Source organism: Mercenaria mercenaria, chromosome 4 (genome assembly GCF_021730395.1).
Source record: "Mercenaria mercenaria strain notata chromosome 4, MADL_Memer_1, whole genome shotgun sequence".
NCBI classification, from domain to species: Eukaryota; Metazoa; Mollusca; class Bivalvia; order Venerida; family Veneridae; genus Mercenaria; species Mercenaria mercenaria.
The window spans coordinates 20751414-20770598 of record NC_069364.1 but is presented as its reverse complement, the minus strand read 5'-3'; the positions used below and the strand labels follow the sequence as shown (position 1 = coordinate 20770598).

The 19185-nt window shown below is 35.7% G+C and overlaps 2 protein-coding genes across 3 annotated transcripts in view; both read left to right on the top strand.

The window, feature by feature from the left end:
• The window catches only part of LOC123552727 (serine/arginine repetitive matrix protein 2-like), a 257250-nt gene extending 256526 nt beyond the window's left edge, over positions 1–724 (top strand). The window contains exon 16 of one of the 2 annotated variants that reach the window (XR_008370506.1): positions 248–724. The gene's annotated coding sequence lies outside the window, so the exon portion shown is untranslated. The remainder of the gene's footprint in view (positions 1–247) is intronic. The other variant, XR_008370505.1, reaches the window with a different exon arrangement.
• Positions 725–13000: 12276 nt separating this feature from the next.
• Positions 13001–14767, top strand: LOC123552725 (uncharacterized). The gene has a single exon (XM_045342464.2). It carries the CDS (start codon positions 13001–13003, stop codon positions 14765–14767), a length of 1767 nt encoding a protein of 588 aa, XP_045198399.2.
• Positions 14768–19185: the final 4418 nt, after the last annotated feature.

Here is a 19185-nt window from a genome sequence, read left to right as displayed (position 1 = left end):
GTAATTTGTTTGTGTTAAGACTTCAATTTTTCATTTTTACAAGTTTCATTGGTATACTTTGTGACACAATTTCATTGCGATATGCCATGAAAAAAGGGGTAGGGCATGGATTTTAGAACTACTTGCTCATACTTTAAATAAGGTATTTTATTTGTGAACTTCATTCATGATTTTTCTCCATGCCACTAATGCGGTATGTCATGTTTTGTTGAAATGAGCTTTTAGTTGTTAAACTAGTATTTGAGAGGTGTTTTTATAGATCTAATTTTTGCAGTTTTAGTTTGACATCCTAACATTATGGAGGGCCATTCTGTCTCGTACTTTTGCCATAGATCTAGATTTTTTGTTTATGTCTTTTAATAAGTAAAAATATTTTAACTTCTGTGTTACTTTTTATCCGTCCAAGTAGATTGTTTTACAATGCTACATTGACTGAAAGGTGTCTTGCATTCATTTTGCATGAAGCAACACTTGTTTTTTTTTAATTAAATATATTTATTTGTCTACAAAATGAAAACATATTTACAGTAAGCTGTAATTTTTTTTTCATCCATTATTATTGCAAAGGTTTATATGAAATGTTTTACATATTTTAGATGTTAATGATTCTCAGAGATGCATTTTCAATTTGTTTTGTTGAAATATTAAAGTCAATAGTTTTCTGTTATATTTTCCTGTTTGGTTACCACTATACTGTGGTAATTACTTTATTATTATCTAATTATGTTTTAGCTCACCTGAGCATGAAGTGCTCAAAGGTGAGCTTTAGTGATCGCCCTGTGTCCGTCGTCCGTCGTCGTCTGTCGTCCGTCCGTCTGTCGTCAACAATTTGACTGTTAACACTCTAGAGGTCACATTTTTGGCCCAATCTTAATGAAACTTGGTCAGAATGTTACCCTCAATAAAATCTTGGACGAGTTCGATATTGGGTCATCTGGGATCAAAAACTAGGTCACCAGGTCAAATCAAAGGAAAAGCTTGTTAACACTCTAGAGGTCACAATTTTGGCCCAATCTTAATGAAACTTGGTCAGAATGTTACCCTGAATAAAATCTTGGACGAGTTTGATATTGGGTCATCTGGGGTAAAAAACTAGGTCACCAGGTCAAATCAAAGGAAAAGCTTGTTAACACTCTAGAGGTCACATTTTTGGCCCAATCTTAATGAAACTTGGTCAGAATGTTACCCTTAATAAAATGTTGGACATTTTCGATATTGGGTAATCTGGGGTCAAAAATTAGGTCACCAGGTCAAATCAAAGGAAAAGCCTGTTAACACTCGAGAGGTCACAATTTTGGTCCAATCTTAATGAAACTTGATCTGAGTATTATCCTCAATAAAGTATTGGACAAGTTCGATATTGGGTCATCTGGGGTCAAAAACTAGGTCACCAGGTCAAATCAAAGGAAAAGCTTGTTAGCACTGTAGAGGCCGCATTTATGATGTATCTTCATGAAACTTGGTCAGAATGTTAATATTGATGATCTTAAGGTTCAGTTTGAATCTGGGTCATGTAGGATCAAAAACTAGGTCACCAGGTCAAATCAAAGGAAAAGTTAGTTTACACTGTAGAGGCCACATTTATGACCATATCTTAATGAAACTTGGTCAAAATGTTAATCTTGATGATCTATAGCTCAAGTTCAAATCTGGGTTAAGTGGGGTCAAAAACTAGGTCACCAGGTCAAATCAAAGGAAAAGCTTGTTAACACTCTAGAGGCCATATTTGTGACTGTATGTTCATGAAACTTAGTCAGAATGTTAAACTTGATGATCTTTAGGTCAAGTTCAAATCTGGGTCATGTCGGGTCAAAAACTAGGTCACCAGGTCAAATCAAAGGAAAAGCTAGTTAACATTTTAGAGGCCACATTTATGACCATATCTTAATGAAACTTGGTCAGAATGTTAATCTTGATGATCTTTAGCTCAGGTTAAAATCTGGGTCAGGTGGGGTCAAAAACTAGGTCACTAGGTCATATCAAAGGAAAAGCTTGTTAACACTGTAGAGGCCACATTTATGACTCTATCTTCATGAAACTTAGTCAGAATGTTAAACTTGATGATCTTTAGGTCAAGTTCGAATCTGGGTCATGTTGGATCAAAAACTAGGTCAGGGGGTCAAATCAAAGGAATAGCTAGTTAACACTTTAGAGGCCACATTTATGACCATATCTTAATGAAACTTGGTCAGAATGTTAATCTTGATGATCTTTAGGTCAATAGGTCAGGTGAGCGATACAGGGCCTTCATGGCCCTCTTGTTCCATTCATACTGAAACAACCAATTTTCATTTGCATATGAAGTTTTCAGTAAGTCTGCCAGGTACTGTATATATGCTACAGTCAAACTTCGTTCTTTCAGACTCGGATAATTCGAACACAGCCCTTTGCTCAAACTAGTCATCAGGTCCCGGCAAAATCGAAATTGTCCGATGGTTCAAACAACTCATAACTCTAATAATGTTTGTCGAAATGGAGGGAACAATGTTTGCTGTCTTGTCGAAATGGAGGGAACAATGTTTGCCGGTCCTGTCAAAATGGAAGAACCAGTGTTTGCCGGTCCTGTCGAAATGGAGGGAACAATGTTTGCCAGTCCTGTTGAAATGAAGGGAACAATATTTGCTGGTCCTGTCGAAATGGAGGGAACAATGTTTGACTGTAATATTATAAGCAAATATTCACGTACAGTGTGATATGTGAGTTAATCTCTTTTGTGAATACCTTGGACCAATATGATTACAATAATAAGCAACTGAGTGAATTCTTAAGAACACAAAGAAGTCTGTAGTCTGTTAGATCTCAAAACAAAGCAATTATTACTGGATCTATAATACTTTGTTGTAAATCATTGTTACAAACAGTCATTTGATTTATGTTAAATCATATAGAGGACATTTTGTATAAGTAAGGCACTTATAGTAAATAACTGTTTTTGAGGAAAGAGCAAATGTTGGGGAAACCTGAATCAAATTCCCTAGCTTCATTCCAGTTGTTTTTGTAATTCATATAATATTTTGTACATTATTTAGACAAAGTGCAAGTAATAGTATATTCATACACTTGAGATGTGACTGTGATACCCAGATAGCTTACAATAAATGGTTGCTATTTATGGAGGCATAACTTTGGTCCAGCTTGTTTTGTTTTAATTCTGAACCAAGCTGATTTTTATCTTTTTGATGAATTAAACTATAGACTATTTTAAAGTGTTTACATCATCATTATTTACATGTTTATTTATATGTTGGAAGATACACATCTTCACTCTATTTTTGATACTTATACATGTTGAATGTGTATTTCATTCTATAGACATATTTACTGCATTTTATGTGTAATGATTTTGGGAAGAATGAAACTTTTGAGTCAAGTTATAAGAAAACCAACATAGTGGCTTTGCGACCAGCATGGATCCAGACCAGCCTGCACATCTGCACAGTCTGGTCAGGATCCATACTGTTCGCTTTCAAAGTCTATTGCAATTAGAGAAACCATTAGCGAACAGCATGGATCCTGACTGGACTGCGCAGATGTGTCTGGATCCATGCTGGTTAAAAAGCCACTATGTTGGTTTTCTCATGGCCCGGCTCATTTAAAGAACAAGTTTTTAGCATCTGAATATCCTATTTATTTATTAGTGTATTTAGAGTTATATGGCAGTAAATATGCTCGTATAGTTGCCTTTCTAGTTTAAATGTATAGAGTATTGATTAATAAATGTCACATGAAATAACTGATTTTGTTTTACTTATAATGATAATTTGTAACACTTGGAATTATTTCATGAAATTATGACACTAAGTTTATTCATCTACAACCAATTAAAAACAAGTTAAAAAAGAACCTGCAAACTACATTTTGTTATAAAATCAAATTCACTTAATAATCAATTAAATAGAGTCCCTACCCAGTGTCACTGATATAAATTTCCAAACCAGACTTAAGCTTGTTACCACGTTGTAGACTAAATAATGTTATTTGTTGTTTTTAACTTGACTATTTGGAGAAAAAGGAAGGCTGTTGCGCTTAATCCAACGTCGACGTCCTTGTTGGTTGAAGATTTTTATGGAAGTCTACAATCTTTGTCATTAATTAATCAAGTTACTTAGTTGAAACTTGCTGTAGTTGCTCATTGTGACAATGTACGTTAGTGTGATAAGTTGCATAACTATACCTGGAATATTTCTAGAATTGTGCCCCCTTTTAACTTGGAAATTTTGGTTAAAGTTTTTATAAAGTCCTATATATGCATAAAATATTCAATTGAAACTTGCTGTTCTTGCTCAAAGTGACAATGTATAGTAGTATTCAAGATGTATAAGTATATCTCAGTATTTCTGTAGTTATGCCAGAAAGTTTGGTTAAAAAGAGTAAAATACCGTGTTTTTAACTGTTTCAGATACTTTGTTAAAACTTCAAACTAATTTTTCAGGTAATAATAGGTTACGGCATCAATTCCCATAACTCTTATTACATGATTTTTAACAAAATGACACCCCTTCATGGACTTAGAAAATCAAGGTTTTGCATAAATATTGTTCCCTCCAAAGTCAATGCAGATATTGAATTGGAACTTTATACATGTTATTGAGGTGGATAAAACATGATGAAAGATGCATGTCCCTTAACTTTGTATTGTATTTTGGTAAAGGTATGCCACCCTTTGGACTTTGAAAATGCAGGTTAAAGTTTTGCATTGAAATTATTTTGGCTGTCCCCCCCCCCCCCCCCCACAGGGGAAGACATGGTTTTTGCCCTGTCTGTCCGTCAGGCAGTCTGTCCGTCCGTCACTTTTCATTTCCGATCAATAACTGGAGAACCATTTGACTTAGAACCTTTAAACTTCATAGGGTGGTAGGGCTTATGGAGTAGACTATCCCTATTATATTTGGGGTCACTCCATCAATGGTCAAGGTCACAGAAACCTGAACATAGAAAACCATTTCCTGTCAATAACTTGAGAACCATTTGACCTTGAACTTCATAGAGTGAGAGTGGATGACCCCTATTGATTTTGTGGTCACTTGAGCAAAGGTCAAGGTCACAGGGACCTGAAACATGGAAAACTCTTTCCGATCAATAACTTGAGAACCACTTGGTCCAGAATGTTGAAACTTCATAGGATGACTGGACATGCAAAGTAAGATAATATTGATATTGTGGTCACTCGATCAAAGGTCAAGGTCACAGGGGCCAGAACATGGAAATCCGTTTCCAATCCATAACTTGATAACCACTAAGCCCAGAACGTTGAAACTTCTTTGGATAATTGGACATTGCAGCCAACCATCGATGTCTCTTGGACTTTTTCTCATGTCCCCTATTGACTTCTTGCCTATTACTAATATGCATTGGGGAGACATGCGCTTTTTACAAAAGCATCTTCTAGTTTTCTCCAAACTAAAGCATATTTTGGTTGAAACTTCACACAGACGTTGGATGCAATTGAACAAGATCACAATATCAAGTCACAAAACTCTCTCATGAACTTGGGTAATAGACCATTTCTTACAGATAGAAAATATGTTTATCTATCAAGCTTTCGCATAGTCGAACATACTGTCATGAGACAGCTCTTGATTAAAATGCATGCCTCGGGACGTTACATAAATAGTTGTAAATGCAAATGGAAAGATTTAACACCTCCAGTCTATCGGTGGGTGTAAGTTATATATGATATACTCCGTGAATATCAGTATAGATAAAAAGTGTCTGTTTATATATGTCCTGCAACACTTCATTTTCCTAGATTGGAAAACTATAAGTATCTTTACACACTTGACATCTTGATCTTGTACATTTTGTTATAAGGTAGCCAAAAAAAGATTGGAAAAAAATCACCCTGAAAATGAAACAAAATCAAGCTTTAAAAACCCTTGTGTCATATGAACGATCCAAATCCCAGCTCAAAAGACAGGGAAAAAGACAAAAGTTAAGGGCGCACAGACCACCAGAGTCATGAATCGCAAAGTTGGCCCACTTACAGGTCAAATATTAAGGTCATCTTATTGTCCGCTTTAAAAAGATATTTAAACACGGACAGATATTCAAATACTTTGGTACAAACATTCATCCTAGAAAGACGATGTTATCCACATGAAATATCCACACGTATTTTGCTATGCAAGAATAGATACACAAGCATTTATCATAAGAAAATATGTCATATGCAAGATGCAGACCTGTAGCTAGATCACACTTAAAAGTGTCAAAGAGTTTTATGTTATTGTTTTTACCTCGACTATACAAAGTATATGGAGAGCTACTCTACTCAACCCAGCGTCGGTGTTGGCATTGGTTAAAGTTTTGTTGCACTTTCTCTTTGTTTTTGTTCTTACTTGATGGATTTGCTTCATACTTAGTTATTCCTCATCGTCACCGACATCATATGACACAAGGACCATAACATTTCCAGCAGTAATTTATGGATTACTTCCCCTTTTGACTAAAGTTTTGATGCACTTTCACTCTGTCTCTGTTATTACGAAATGAATTTGATCCAAACGTAAAACAGTTGTTTCTTATCATCATTCTATCTTTGTAATTTCTACATGGATTTGATTGAATCGTGGGGCCTCCGTGGCCGAGTGGTTAATGTCGCTGACTTCAAATCACTTGCCCCTCATCGATGTCGGTTCGAGCCTCACTCGGGGCGTTGAATTCTTCATGTGAGGAAGCCATCCAGCTGGCTTACGGAAGGTCGGTGGTTCTACCCAGGTGCCCGCTCGTCGTGATGAAATAATGCACGGATGGGCACCTGGGGTCTTCCTCCACCATTAAAGCTGGAAAGTCGCCATATGACCTATCATGTGTCGGTGCGACGTTAAATCCAAAAAAAAAAATAAAAAAAAAATTGATTGAATCGTAAAATAGACCTTCCTCATCATCACAACATTATTTGACACAAGGACACAACTAATATTTCATATCCCCCTTTTACTTAGAAATTCATGTTAAAGTTTTGATGTACTTTTTCACTATATTTCTGTTATTACTAAATGGATTTGATTCAAAATTAAGATACTTGTCCGCGAGGCTCATCATCACCCACATAACTCTGACACCAATATTTCATGAGTTATGCCACCTGTTTACTTAGAATTTCTGGTCAGTTTTGATGCAGTTTCACTATATATATCTGTTATTTTTGAAATGATTTGATTCAAACTTAAAATAGTTTTTCCACAATATCATTCTCATCAAGATTTAATATATATGTCACAATGTCCATTTCATGAATGGCAGTGGTTATAGAGGTCTGGCTACGGCGTCTTTGTGTTAGATTTGCATAAGAACTGCGTGTTCAAAATGACGTTTGACAGGAACTTACTTGCAAGTTACTGCTGGTCCAAGAGACGGGGAGGGATAACTGTGTGCAAAGACGGTTCAGTTCTTGTTTAAGGAGTGACAATAGCAGCGTGCATATATTTGAAACAATCATGAAGGACGAAGTAAAGAGTCCAACGTGTACTTCCATCATTTTGTATCTGTACAATTTTGACACATGAACTGTTGTGGCTTCGTCTTATACTGGTATAATGCCTAACTGAATGAGTTTTTTGAGAGCAACCACATCTTTGAAGGAAAGTGAATAAGATATTATGTTACTTATTTGTACAGTTAATTTCATTTTTTTAAATTATTTTGTTTTCGTTAGTGGTAAGCATGATTGATACTAACCACGAATAAATTAGTCCTAGAAACCGGGCAGTGGTTACAATACAGGTCACAAAAATTAGTGTCGATTAAAGAGATCATAATTTATGTATTTCGTTTGTCTCTTGTTTGTGCTTTGTACGTTGAATCACATTGCCTTATTTCTTAAAAAAATATGATACGTTGTTATTCACTCATTTAGATATCATCATTAATAGGTATTAGGCCCCTAATAGTAATGTTTAAAAAATGGCATTTGCTGGGTATATTCTTACAGTTGACCGTGCTTCGCACTTAATTGCAAATTTTTAAAAACTTTTACCGTGCCGTTTTTTTATAAATTTTGTGTAATTTATGGTATTTCCTCAAGCTCAAGTAGAGACAATTTTCAAAGTGGTGGCCTTTATCCAAAACGTTTGCAGAGAATTCATTATACCATTATTTTTTATGAAAGAAACATCAAACTATTGGTAAACAATTATAAAACTTAAAATAAAAACTGTCAGTATCATTATTTCTAGGGTGCCTCGAGTAAACGGATTTAATGAGACAGAATTCTAACTCCAACATTAAAAAATTAAGGTCGAATCCTGCGGGTCTGTTTTGAATTTTGCTCACTTCATTCAAAACTAACCATGGGGCAGAAGTAAAACCTACCTACATTTCTTCCACAATATGTAATCTAAAGAATGAAGGCAAAACAGAGAACTTTTACCGCATGTAACTCAGTATTTTTAAAGATGTCTAACTCTACCCCTTCTGTTTCAGAGGTAAATTCACTTTGAACAGCAAGAAATCGCTTATCAGATGAATTTTTTCCACTTTTGTACAATAAATCAATAGCAAGTCTTGAAAGAAGTAAAAACTTAAAAGAAAAAAAGGAAAATATGGGGAAAAAAAGTTGGTCCCAGTGGGGCTTGAACCTACGCCCCCCTGAAAATTGCTGTCAAAGTAGGTTTATGGTAGAAATTGAATACTCTTCAAAAAGGAGGTACTCTATTATGGGACAGCTAGAACGCGTATGTTCTCCAAGTCAAATTTACACCAGACAGTGTCACCGAGTCTCAACGTAAGCGTTGACCGGTGGTATAATTACGTGCGAGCAGGTCGCTTTTTGCGGTTGTTTTCACCAGTCAAGGTAATATTTTCCTTCGTAGTTTTTTCATTTTTAAAGCTTTGTTATTAAGAATTGGCCGAGGATGACCTACAATGGACGCGCTTTGATGGTGATGTATTGAATTTTTCATGTCATTTGTATTTTTTTCTAACATTCAGGAAATATTCACTAAAAAACACGTATTTGGATACCATATCGTAGTTTTCTCGCTTTAAATGGATAAATTACTGTTAAAATGCCCTGTGATTTAGTTATACATGTACGATATACCCACTTTAACAGATCGGTCACCGTTATATGCAGTTTCAAAAATCACATAGCCCGGCAAAACCCGGCCGTCGGCGAAGGTGCTGTCTTACGTCCGAGTCGGCGGTACACAAAAATAAAAATGCATACGTACGAGCTGGTGGAATTTATGAAAACTGATATTTTCAAGACTTTTTTAGGATCCGACAGTGTACAAAATGCATTTTTATTGATATATAGACTACCATTTCATGTTTCTTCGTTGTGCACGGTCATTTAACGCATCATTGTGCACAGTCTTAGCGCATTTAGCAGGATTTTGTGACTAAATAGTAATGTGTCCTTCGCGATCGCCAGACTAGTATTTGCCCATGTGTCTACGCTTACAGTACAGTTAAACCACAGTTGGCCCTATTAAAAGCTAAGTACATCTAGATACGCAACGTTTTTTCCCTCGTTTTTCTTTCGCACTTTCCTTTTACATGTATATATATGTTGAAAAATGTTGCGTTTCTGGATTTGCTTAGTATATTAATAGGTGTAACTATTGCTAGTAACGTTTGGAGAAAAGTAATTGAAGTATAGTGGAAGCAACTTGACCCCGGTGGTTGACCTTTGTGTTATAATACATAATAAGACGCAACCTATTATTGAAAAGGAGTGTACGTAAAACACGAGCTGCACGAGAAATGGAAATATAAATTAATGTATTGGAAAGTTTTAACGATCAAATGTAAGTACCGGTATATACTTTGATAAAGCACTGTATACAAACTAATTCCATATAAATATACACGGCTACCCAAAGCACCCCTTAATAATCGATATGAATAATCAGCCTAAGTTCAACAATCGCGGTCAAGTTGCGACTACTGTACTATATACAACCCAAAATTAAATGAATACACTGAATTCCTAAATGGAGAAATGTGTGCAGTTTAATTATGCACATATATGCAGTCTAATTTACAGACTCTGTGAACCATCCTGACTAATATTTGATTGTGCAATTTAAATTTCAGTTACTGTTTCATGCGGTGCTCATAGAATTATGGTACTTATCGATTTAAAGAAATTACTTAATTTAAATGACTTTGTTTCGACCAAAACCATTCAATGAAGATAGTTAATAGTTAACTATCAAGCACTGACATTAGTCGAGTGGCAGCTTTTGTTCCCAGTTATACTCACTTGTTTTATATAATATATATAAAAGTATACTTTTAGATGTTTTGCGATTCAATGGCATGAAAAAATCTCAAATTTCTTATTAACCAAACGCTTGATTTTGGTGAAATTGGATACAGGTTCATAATTAGGTCATACAAACACTGAAAGTAAATCAATTTTCTTTTTCTATAATTAAGAAAATTTATTTCTTTGTTCTACATAGATTTTACCCAATAGCTATCGAATAAAAGCTATTGAGTAACATCAAACATTCCATTGATCATTTACTGTTATGTATAAGGCAATACCTACCTTTATTGCACGGGAAATTGCCACCAACATTCTGTACATTAGAAGTACATCCTTAGAATAAAAAATACTAACATACGAACATCTAGGGCCTACTTTATATCTGGAAAATTCTATACTCAGATCAATTTTCTAGAAGGGCTCTGGTCTGCCAGATTCAAGTGGGAGGTATCCGTGCTGGTACGAACGTCCAATGGGACAATTTAAAAAAAAAAAAAAAAAAAAAAAAAAAAAAAAAAAAACAACCTATACTCATCCTAGAGATCGCTCTACTGCTACCTCCACACTCTTATGTAGATCTTGTTTCAGTCAAAATGTGCATGTTTACCTCTTGTCGCAATCACACCCTCCATGTCAACTAATATTGATGACACAGCAGCGTTCACTTTCATGTTTAGGCCTACATTTTCATCCATGGTAGATGATTGAAATAAAAATATCAAATGTATCTATCAGTTTAATTCAGAATTTAAAATATCTCTATCTGGCTTTAAAACGATCGCGTCATTGATGACGCATCATAGTGTGACAGTGTCATAATTTATACCTAAAGGTATACGATTTAGTTATTGTGCACAGCTACTGTCCCCCGCCATAGGCCCCATCTAATGGTATCCTTAAGGTATAGCATTATATAGTTACTATATAAATACTATACCATAAGGATCCGTTAGATGGGGCCTGTTTCCCCCGCCACCCTTTAATTCATTATCATTTAGTACAGGCTTCGAGTATGAAACCGACATTATGTTAAAATGACTGTGCACAACGAAGAAACATGAAATGGTAGTCTATATATCGATAAAAATGCATTTTGTCCACTGTCGGATCCTGAAAAGTCTTGAAAATATCGTTTTGCATAAATTCCACCAGCTCGTACGTATGCATTTTTATTTTGGTGTACCGCCGACTCGGACGTAAGACAGCACCTTCCCCGACGACCGGGTTTTGCCGGGCTATGTGATTTTTGAAACTGCATATAACGGTGACCGATCTGTTAAAGTGGGTATATCGTACATGTATAACTAAATCACAGGACATTTTAACAGTAATTTATCCATTTAAAGCGAGAAAACTACGATATGGTATCCAAATACGTGTTTTTTAGTGAATATTTCCTGAATGTTAGAAAAAAATACAAATGACATGAAAAATTCAATACATCACCATCAAAGCGCGTCCATTGTAGGTCATCCTCGGCCAATTCTTAATAACAAAGCTTTAAAAATGAAAAAACTACGAAGGAAAATATTACCTTGACTGGTGAAAACAACCGCAAAAAGCGACCTGCTCGCACGTAATTATACCACCGGTCAACGCTTACGTTGAGACTCGGTGAGTGTGTTCTAAGTCATTCGTCCAACAGGTCTTATACGGAGAAGCTGGCGGTTACATTAGAGGTCAGACCTAGAAACACGGATGAGGTTTACCAGGGTGGGTAACGTAGGTGTCTTTTTGGTATCGTACACAAGGGAAAAATATCACGATTCAGGTAACAATTTTGCTTACATCGTCTTTGTTACTTTATGGATTTTGATAAGACACAAAGGGTCGAAGACAGGAAAACAAGCGTTTTCCTCGGCACGAAGCGTCTATCACATTCTCAATACTTTCTTCAAACACTTCGCCCAAATCCCAGTGTGCACGTTACCTACATGTCAAAGAGTGAGCAAAATGTGCAGTCAGTGACCGGGACTCGAACCCGGGGCCTCGGAATACCGTTCTGATTTTTACCGATTGAGCTACCCGGCCGCCTACACACTTTCTCCCCGTTTTAATTTTCAGTTTCTATACCGTGACATATTTCCCCACCATTTTTGAAATTTGTCCTCGAATTTCAGCTGGAACTTTATATATAAGCAATTACAGGCGTCGTAGACTAACCAGTGTAATGCCGTCACTTTCTCCCCGTTTTAATAGTCAAGTTCTATACCGTAACATACACATTTGGTACGCGAAAAACTTCTACTTGGATCTAGATAGGATTATGTTCGGCATAGGCCGATAATCGAAAATAGTGTTGTTCAAAATAATATCTTACCTAATAACTATATGAAGTACAGTCATATTTTTATCAATAAATATCATAAAAAGTACTACTTTCTATTAAATCATTACTAGAACATAAAAATTATAATGGATAAGATTTCTTTAATTAAATCAAACAGAAATAATTTCGCGAGCATATTAATCTTTGAGTGCTCTCTTTTTTATGGACGACAAAGATTATCGATTTGAATCGTCTGCGAATTTAGCTACGTGACATGCGCATTGAATCCGACAATTTAAGAAGTAATTTAGCGATGTTGTTTCGGTTTAGTTTCACAATATTTTGAAGAAAACCAGACAGTGATAAACTTTACATAGAAGCGTATATGTACAGGATCACGAGATAAATATATACAAGCACTATGTGGACTGAAATGATATATCTGTAAAAGCCTCGAGACTTATTTTGTGGAGTCTAGTTAGGTCATAAATTAGTACTAACGAATATCTGAAATGGAAGTATCAGGAAAGAAACAGTTTATGCCGAAAAGTACAACATCATCAATAGGATCTTCAGAAGGTCCTTCATATACATGTCAGCCGTGCTCATCTGAGGGCGAAGATACAGAGGCCGATGGTTTCTGTCAAAATTGCCAGGAGTATCTGTGCAGAACATGTATAAGATATCACCGTAAAACAACGTTAACCAAGCATCACGACATTCTGGATAAAAAGAACATGCCAGAAAATGTTGTTCCACAGAAAGTGAAACAACTATGCACAGTAACATGCGAGAAACATACATTAGAGACTATAAAGTTCTTCTGCAAGGATCATGACACGGTCGGGTGCGGTAATTGCATGGTTATTGACCACAAGGCGTGCCATGTTGACTTTATTCCAGATATAGCAGAGGATTTTGCCAATGGGAAGGAGTATAAAGATCTTCTTATCAAACTAGAAAAGCTTCAGATCAAAATCACCGCTATGAAAGAAACGATGGAAAATGGAAAACAGGCTACTGTTGAAATGTATACAGTAGCTGTCAAAGAAATTAAGAAATTTCGAAAGGAGATAGAGGTATCTCTAGACCACATGGAACAAATTATGTTAAAAGAATGCGACCGGCTGAAGAGAGAAAATGAATTGGTAACGAGGAAAAGGGAAAATTACATTGGACTGTTTACATCTGAACAAGACAAAATCCAGGACCGTCTAACAATACAATCAAAGCAAACAGCAGATTTATTTGTACAAACAAAGCAAGCTAGATCACGTATGAATCAACTTGAGCAAGACATGAAGCGCGAAACAAACTGTACATTAAATCAGTACGAATTTCAGCGTAACAGAGAGTTGGACGCCGTCATTTCAAGAAGCAGTCACCTTGGAAAATTCATTTCCCAAACGTATAAGTTACAGTTACCAAAAGGTAGGAACATTGTTGATTTTGAACCAGTGCGCGCAGGTGAAATTTATGTCAAATCGAATTCGGACAATCATGACATATGGATTTCAAGCATGATTGCTATATCACCAGTCATACTTTTATGCGTAGATTCTAATAACAATTCGGTTAAAGTGGTTGACACAGAAAATCGTTGTCTTTGCTCGCAAATATACTTGACATCTGGTCCATGGGACATCACTGCTATCTCCAGCGATCAATTTGCAGTTACCTTGCCTCATATTAAGAGGATACAGTTTCTTTCTCTCAAACACAAGGAACTGTCTACGAGTCACGCAATTAAAGTCAATGGAAAATGTCGGGGAATAGCTTACCACCAAAATACACTGGCAGTGTCGTATGTCCCACCTGCAAAACTTCAGATCCTGAATGTGGACGGAAAAGTTCTACGTACGCTTATGCCATATCCCAAAAGCGATTGTAAATTACGTTGGCCAGGGTGTATAGATGTAGGTGCCGATGGGATTTGTTTGTTCGTGTCAGACCATAGCGACAACTGCGTATTGAAAATGACGCTTGATTGCAACTTACTTTCAACCTACAGAGACATGAATTTACTCGGTCCAAGGGGTGTAACAGTATGCAAGGATGGTTCAGTTCTTGTTTGTGGCCAAGAGGACAACGCTTTGCATTTATCATCACCAGAATGCAAACCCATTAAAACTCTGCTAACCAAGAAGGATGGAATAAAGCGTCCACAATCAGTGTGTTATAATGATACAACTTCAACTCTTTATCTGAGCAATATTGATAACCACATATTTTCCGCTTGTGATACGGATAATGTTATTCTGGTATACTGCCAAGCATGAGTTTGTCGGCTCAAATTTATGTATTCATCTTTGCCTTTGCATTATTCTGTGTTTGATCAGTTGTTGTGATTGTATCATTATGGTTGCTTATTACGGTTGTGATAGTTATTCTTAAGGACATTGTCACAATATTCGTTTATGGTAGCGGTCTAACAATTTATAGTAGTATATCAGTCGGACAAAATAGTATCTTCTTGGATTGTTGTTATGTACTATATACATTAACTTTTTTTCGCACTGAATAGAAATTTTTTCAAATTGTTTATATTTTTTCTATTTTATTTGTTTCATGTCTTCAGTACTTTGAGTAAGTTATGATCTTTCTGTGAAATCATTTAATATCGTGCACATTAAATTCGTGTGTTTTTTTCCAAAACGGTTATTTCATTGGATATGAATTCGTAGATTTCAACTTTTGAAGATAAAATGACTTGGAATTTTACTTGTTCGTTAGGATTATATTTCTTGGATTTATCCAACCAATAAATCTATGGAAATTAGTTCCACACGAATATTAATGATTTCACAGTATCTATTCATTTCACAAAACATAAATCCCTATTGTAGTTGCTTCGCTAGAACCTCCTTAAATGGAGATTTATTTCACTCTAGTAATGAGTCACATATTAGAACTTATTGATTAAAGATAGGCTTGCAAGGTGGACTACCAATTAATTAACTGGTCGATTGAATGTGGTTGGCTCCGCCATATTATTGTCCCTTTAATATGCATGTTTGGACTTAGTCCGCCAAAGCGCGCGCGTGAAAATCATTATTCTTAACTAGGGAAATATTCTAATTTGGCTACATAAAAAAAGTAATGATATACTTTAGACATGAAATATAATTTTGAAAAACAGTTCCTTTCCACTTGTTGTCTTTAAAGGCCTGAAAATTGATTTTAATCTAACGCATCGCAGGAGAAGAAACGTTATATTGCTTTGCTTATGTTAATTGGCCTAACATACACTCGATAACGTAAGAATATTTCGACAAACAACAATTAAGATTCAAAGGTAAATTGTCAGTAAATGATACTTATTGTTAATGAGGTCACTAGGTCAAACCTCAAGGTCACAAAGAGGATAAGGAAAATAAGAAGGGAAAGGCTAGGCTTATAGTAATCAAACTTCATAGGATGGATACCTGTCATGATATGACCCATTGGGATCAGTAGGTTAAAGGGTAAGATCTTAATAACATAAATACTGAATATGACTACCATCAATCACTAGATAATGTTTTGGCATAGACTGTCGAATTTATAGAACGGTTGATTTTGATCATAAGATGTCAAGTAATCATTATCTATGTTCTATAGATAATCCTTTTTGTTAACGGGGTGTGGATGTCAATGTCACATTGACCTTGAATATTAAAGTTTACATTATAAATCCTTGTTTATTTCAGATATATCCGTCGGGAAAAGCAAATAGCAAAAGCATAATACACAAAACACAAGTAGCAAAACCAAGAAGCAAATAGCAAGCTGGAAGTCCATACTAGGTTAACTGATTGTAGTTGCATGGCTGATACATAGCTGATATATTGCTTTAAGCCAGTGAACATTGAACACGTTAACAATTCATATATATCTGCATATCAAGAATATATCATAGATAAGACAGTATTTCTTCACCTTAATTATTGAATGAATGATTTCTAATCGTGTAACCGCGAACAATAAAAGTTACTACATTTTCATTAATGTCTGATTTTACATGAAAACTACATTGCAAGTTTGTGACAAACTGGAAAGCGCCGATATTTACTTTCAAAGATTTTACCCGTTTCAGATACTTCGTTCAAACTTTACACTCATTTTTCAGGTAATAACAAGGTTACGGCATCAATTCCTATAACTCTTATTACATGATCTTTAACAAAATGACCCCACCTTCTTTGGCTTTAAAAATCTAGGTTGACACTTTTTGCATGTTATTGTTTCCTCCAAAGTCAATGCAGATATTGAATTGGAACTTCATACAATGTCACGTTATTGAAGTGGATAAAACGTGAAGGATCAATGTATTATATTTTGGCAAAGGTATGCCACCCTTTGGAGTCAATTTGGAAAATGCAGAATAAAGTTTTGCATTGAAATTATGTTTTCTCCAAAACTAATGCATATTTTTGGTTACAACTTTACACAGACGTTGGGTGCAATTGACCAAGTTCTTAGCATCAAGTCCCAAAACCCATATATGAATTTGGACAATACATCTGTTCTTAGATAAAAAATCCATTTTACTGCCAATTTGTTTTCAAATAGTCGAGCCTATTACAGCCCATGAAGCAGCCACAGTTGACATGTTTAAGACCATCGTCACTGTGCCTGTTGTTGTCTCAGCCATAGTTAATTAAACAACAATTGTTCATCCTACTGTACAAATATTTTATTCTAAATTTGTATAAGAAAAAAGAACAAAAACAAAAAATGACTTTTAGCTCCTGTACTATAAATTTTCGTATGTACAAACACTATATTTTAGTTATTTTAAATTCACCAGCGCCTACACATAATCTTCATTATTATGAGGGAGTGTAGTATTAAGAAGAAGAAGAAGAAGCATGTGGTCATGAGACAGCTCTTGTTGAGTGATCAAATTCCGTAACAAAAAACTGCATGGCTACAGGACATTATATGTATGTTGTAAGTCCAGACGGAAAGATTAAGAAATACCTCCAGTAAATCAGTCTATGAATTTACGTAATAGCTACCTAAAGTTAATTGCTATCAATATACAGTCTGGCTAAAAAGCATCAGTCTATATATAAATGCCCTTTGGTTGGAAAACTACGAATACCCGTACACACATGAAATCTTGATCTTGTGCATGTTGTTATAAGGTAGCAAAAAAGTTTAAAAAGATCCCAAAAATGAAACAAAATCAAGCTATAACAAAACCTAATATGTGTCACATGCATAAGAACTTCGTGTTCAAAGTTATATATGGCCCAAGGGGAATAACTGTGTACAAAGACGGTCCAGTTCTTGTTTGTAGAAGCACTCTGTATCTGAACAATTTTGACACATGGATTCGTCTTCAGTTATTCTGCTTTAATGCCTAAAATGAGATTTTCAGAGCAATCGCGTTTGAAAACTTCCTGTTGCCTGATTGATACTAATGAATTAGTCATAAAAAACATTCTCGGACACGGTGCAAAGGTTACAATATAGGTCACAAAAATTAATGTTACTTAAAGACAGCATATTATTTTACTACCCGACATTATACACAAGAAACAACTGCAATATACACAGTTAACTACATGTTTATTTGTACATTTTAGATATGATGACACTCACATAGGCTATATTGATTATAGGTGCATATGATACTGCAAGCACAAATCTCATATGTAATTCACACTTATATATAAAAGTTATTATAAATATTTTGGCGAAGTTTGGTCACTCCATTGTTTGTAGTAACCCTGTCGACCGGGAGGAAACCAGACGCGCCCGTAAAGCACCACATCATTACTCCACGGTTGGCTGTGGAAGCAACAATCAGCACCACACGAGCGCAAGGGATACCACAGTACATCAAAGTAAATTAAACACTCCCCATAACTCGACAGTTGGCTGTCAAAGTAATGAGGAATATTTAGCGGTCCAACGGAGCAAGGCAACGTACTGTGATTCTAAGCAAACCGAGCAAGGCTACAGTACACAACAATATTTAGCGGACCAACGGAGCAAGGTAACGTACTGTAAATCTAAACAAGGCAAATACTATAATGAGCAAGGCTACAGTACACCACAGTAAATTAAACATTCCCCATAACTCGACAGTTGGTTGCCGAAGTAATGAAGGAATATTTAGCGGACCAACGGAGCAAGGCAACGTACTGTAATTCTAAGCAAGGCAACTATACTATAATGAGCATGGTTACGACATAAGCAAGGCTATGACACATTTAAGCAAGGCTTGTCAGATATTGCCAATGTCAATGCCAATATTAATTTCCACAAGTGTTGCACTGTGTCTTATCAAATACACATCTAGCTTTTTCTAAGATTGACGAGCTTACATTGATTAAGATGCAGAGATATAAGAACGTGCTGCTTGGTGGTGTGTTGGGTGTCGGTGGAGAGTTTGTGATAGCGGGAGAACTTATGTTTTAGTTACCTAATTTTTGGCTCCAAAATCTTTAAAAAACCGATAATAATTGAGTAATTCAAGGGCTTTAACTCAAGAGTGCCTGAGTCGATTTTACTGGTTATGGTTATCGAACATGTCCGAGATATTATGCCCACAAACATTGTCTTTAAGTTTGGTGAAGATCCGGATGAAAACTGTTTGACTTAGACAGCGGACATGCTTTTGGACACCGACCGCCCGCCCGCCACTCGACACGGGTGTTCACATAATACGCCCCGCTCTTTCAGAGACGGGCGTATAAAAAGATAA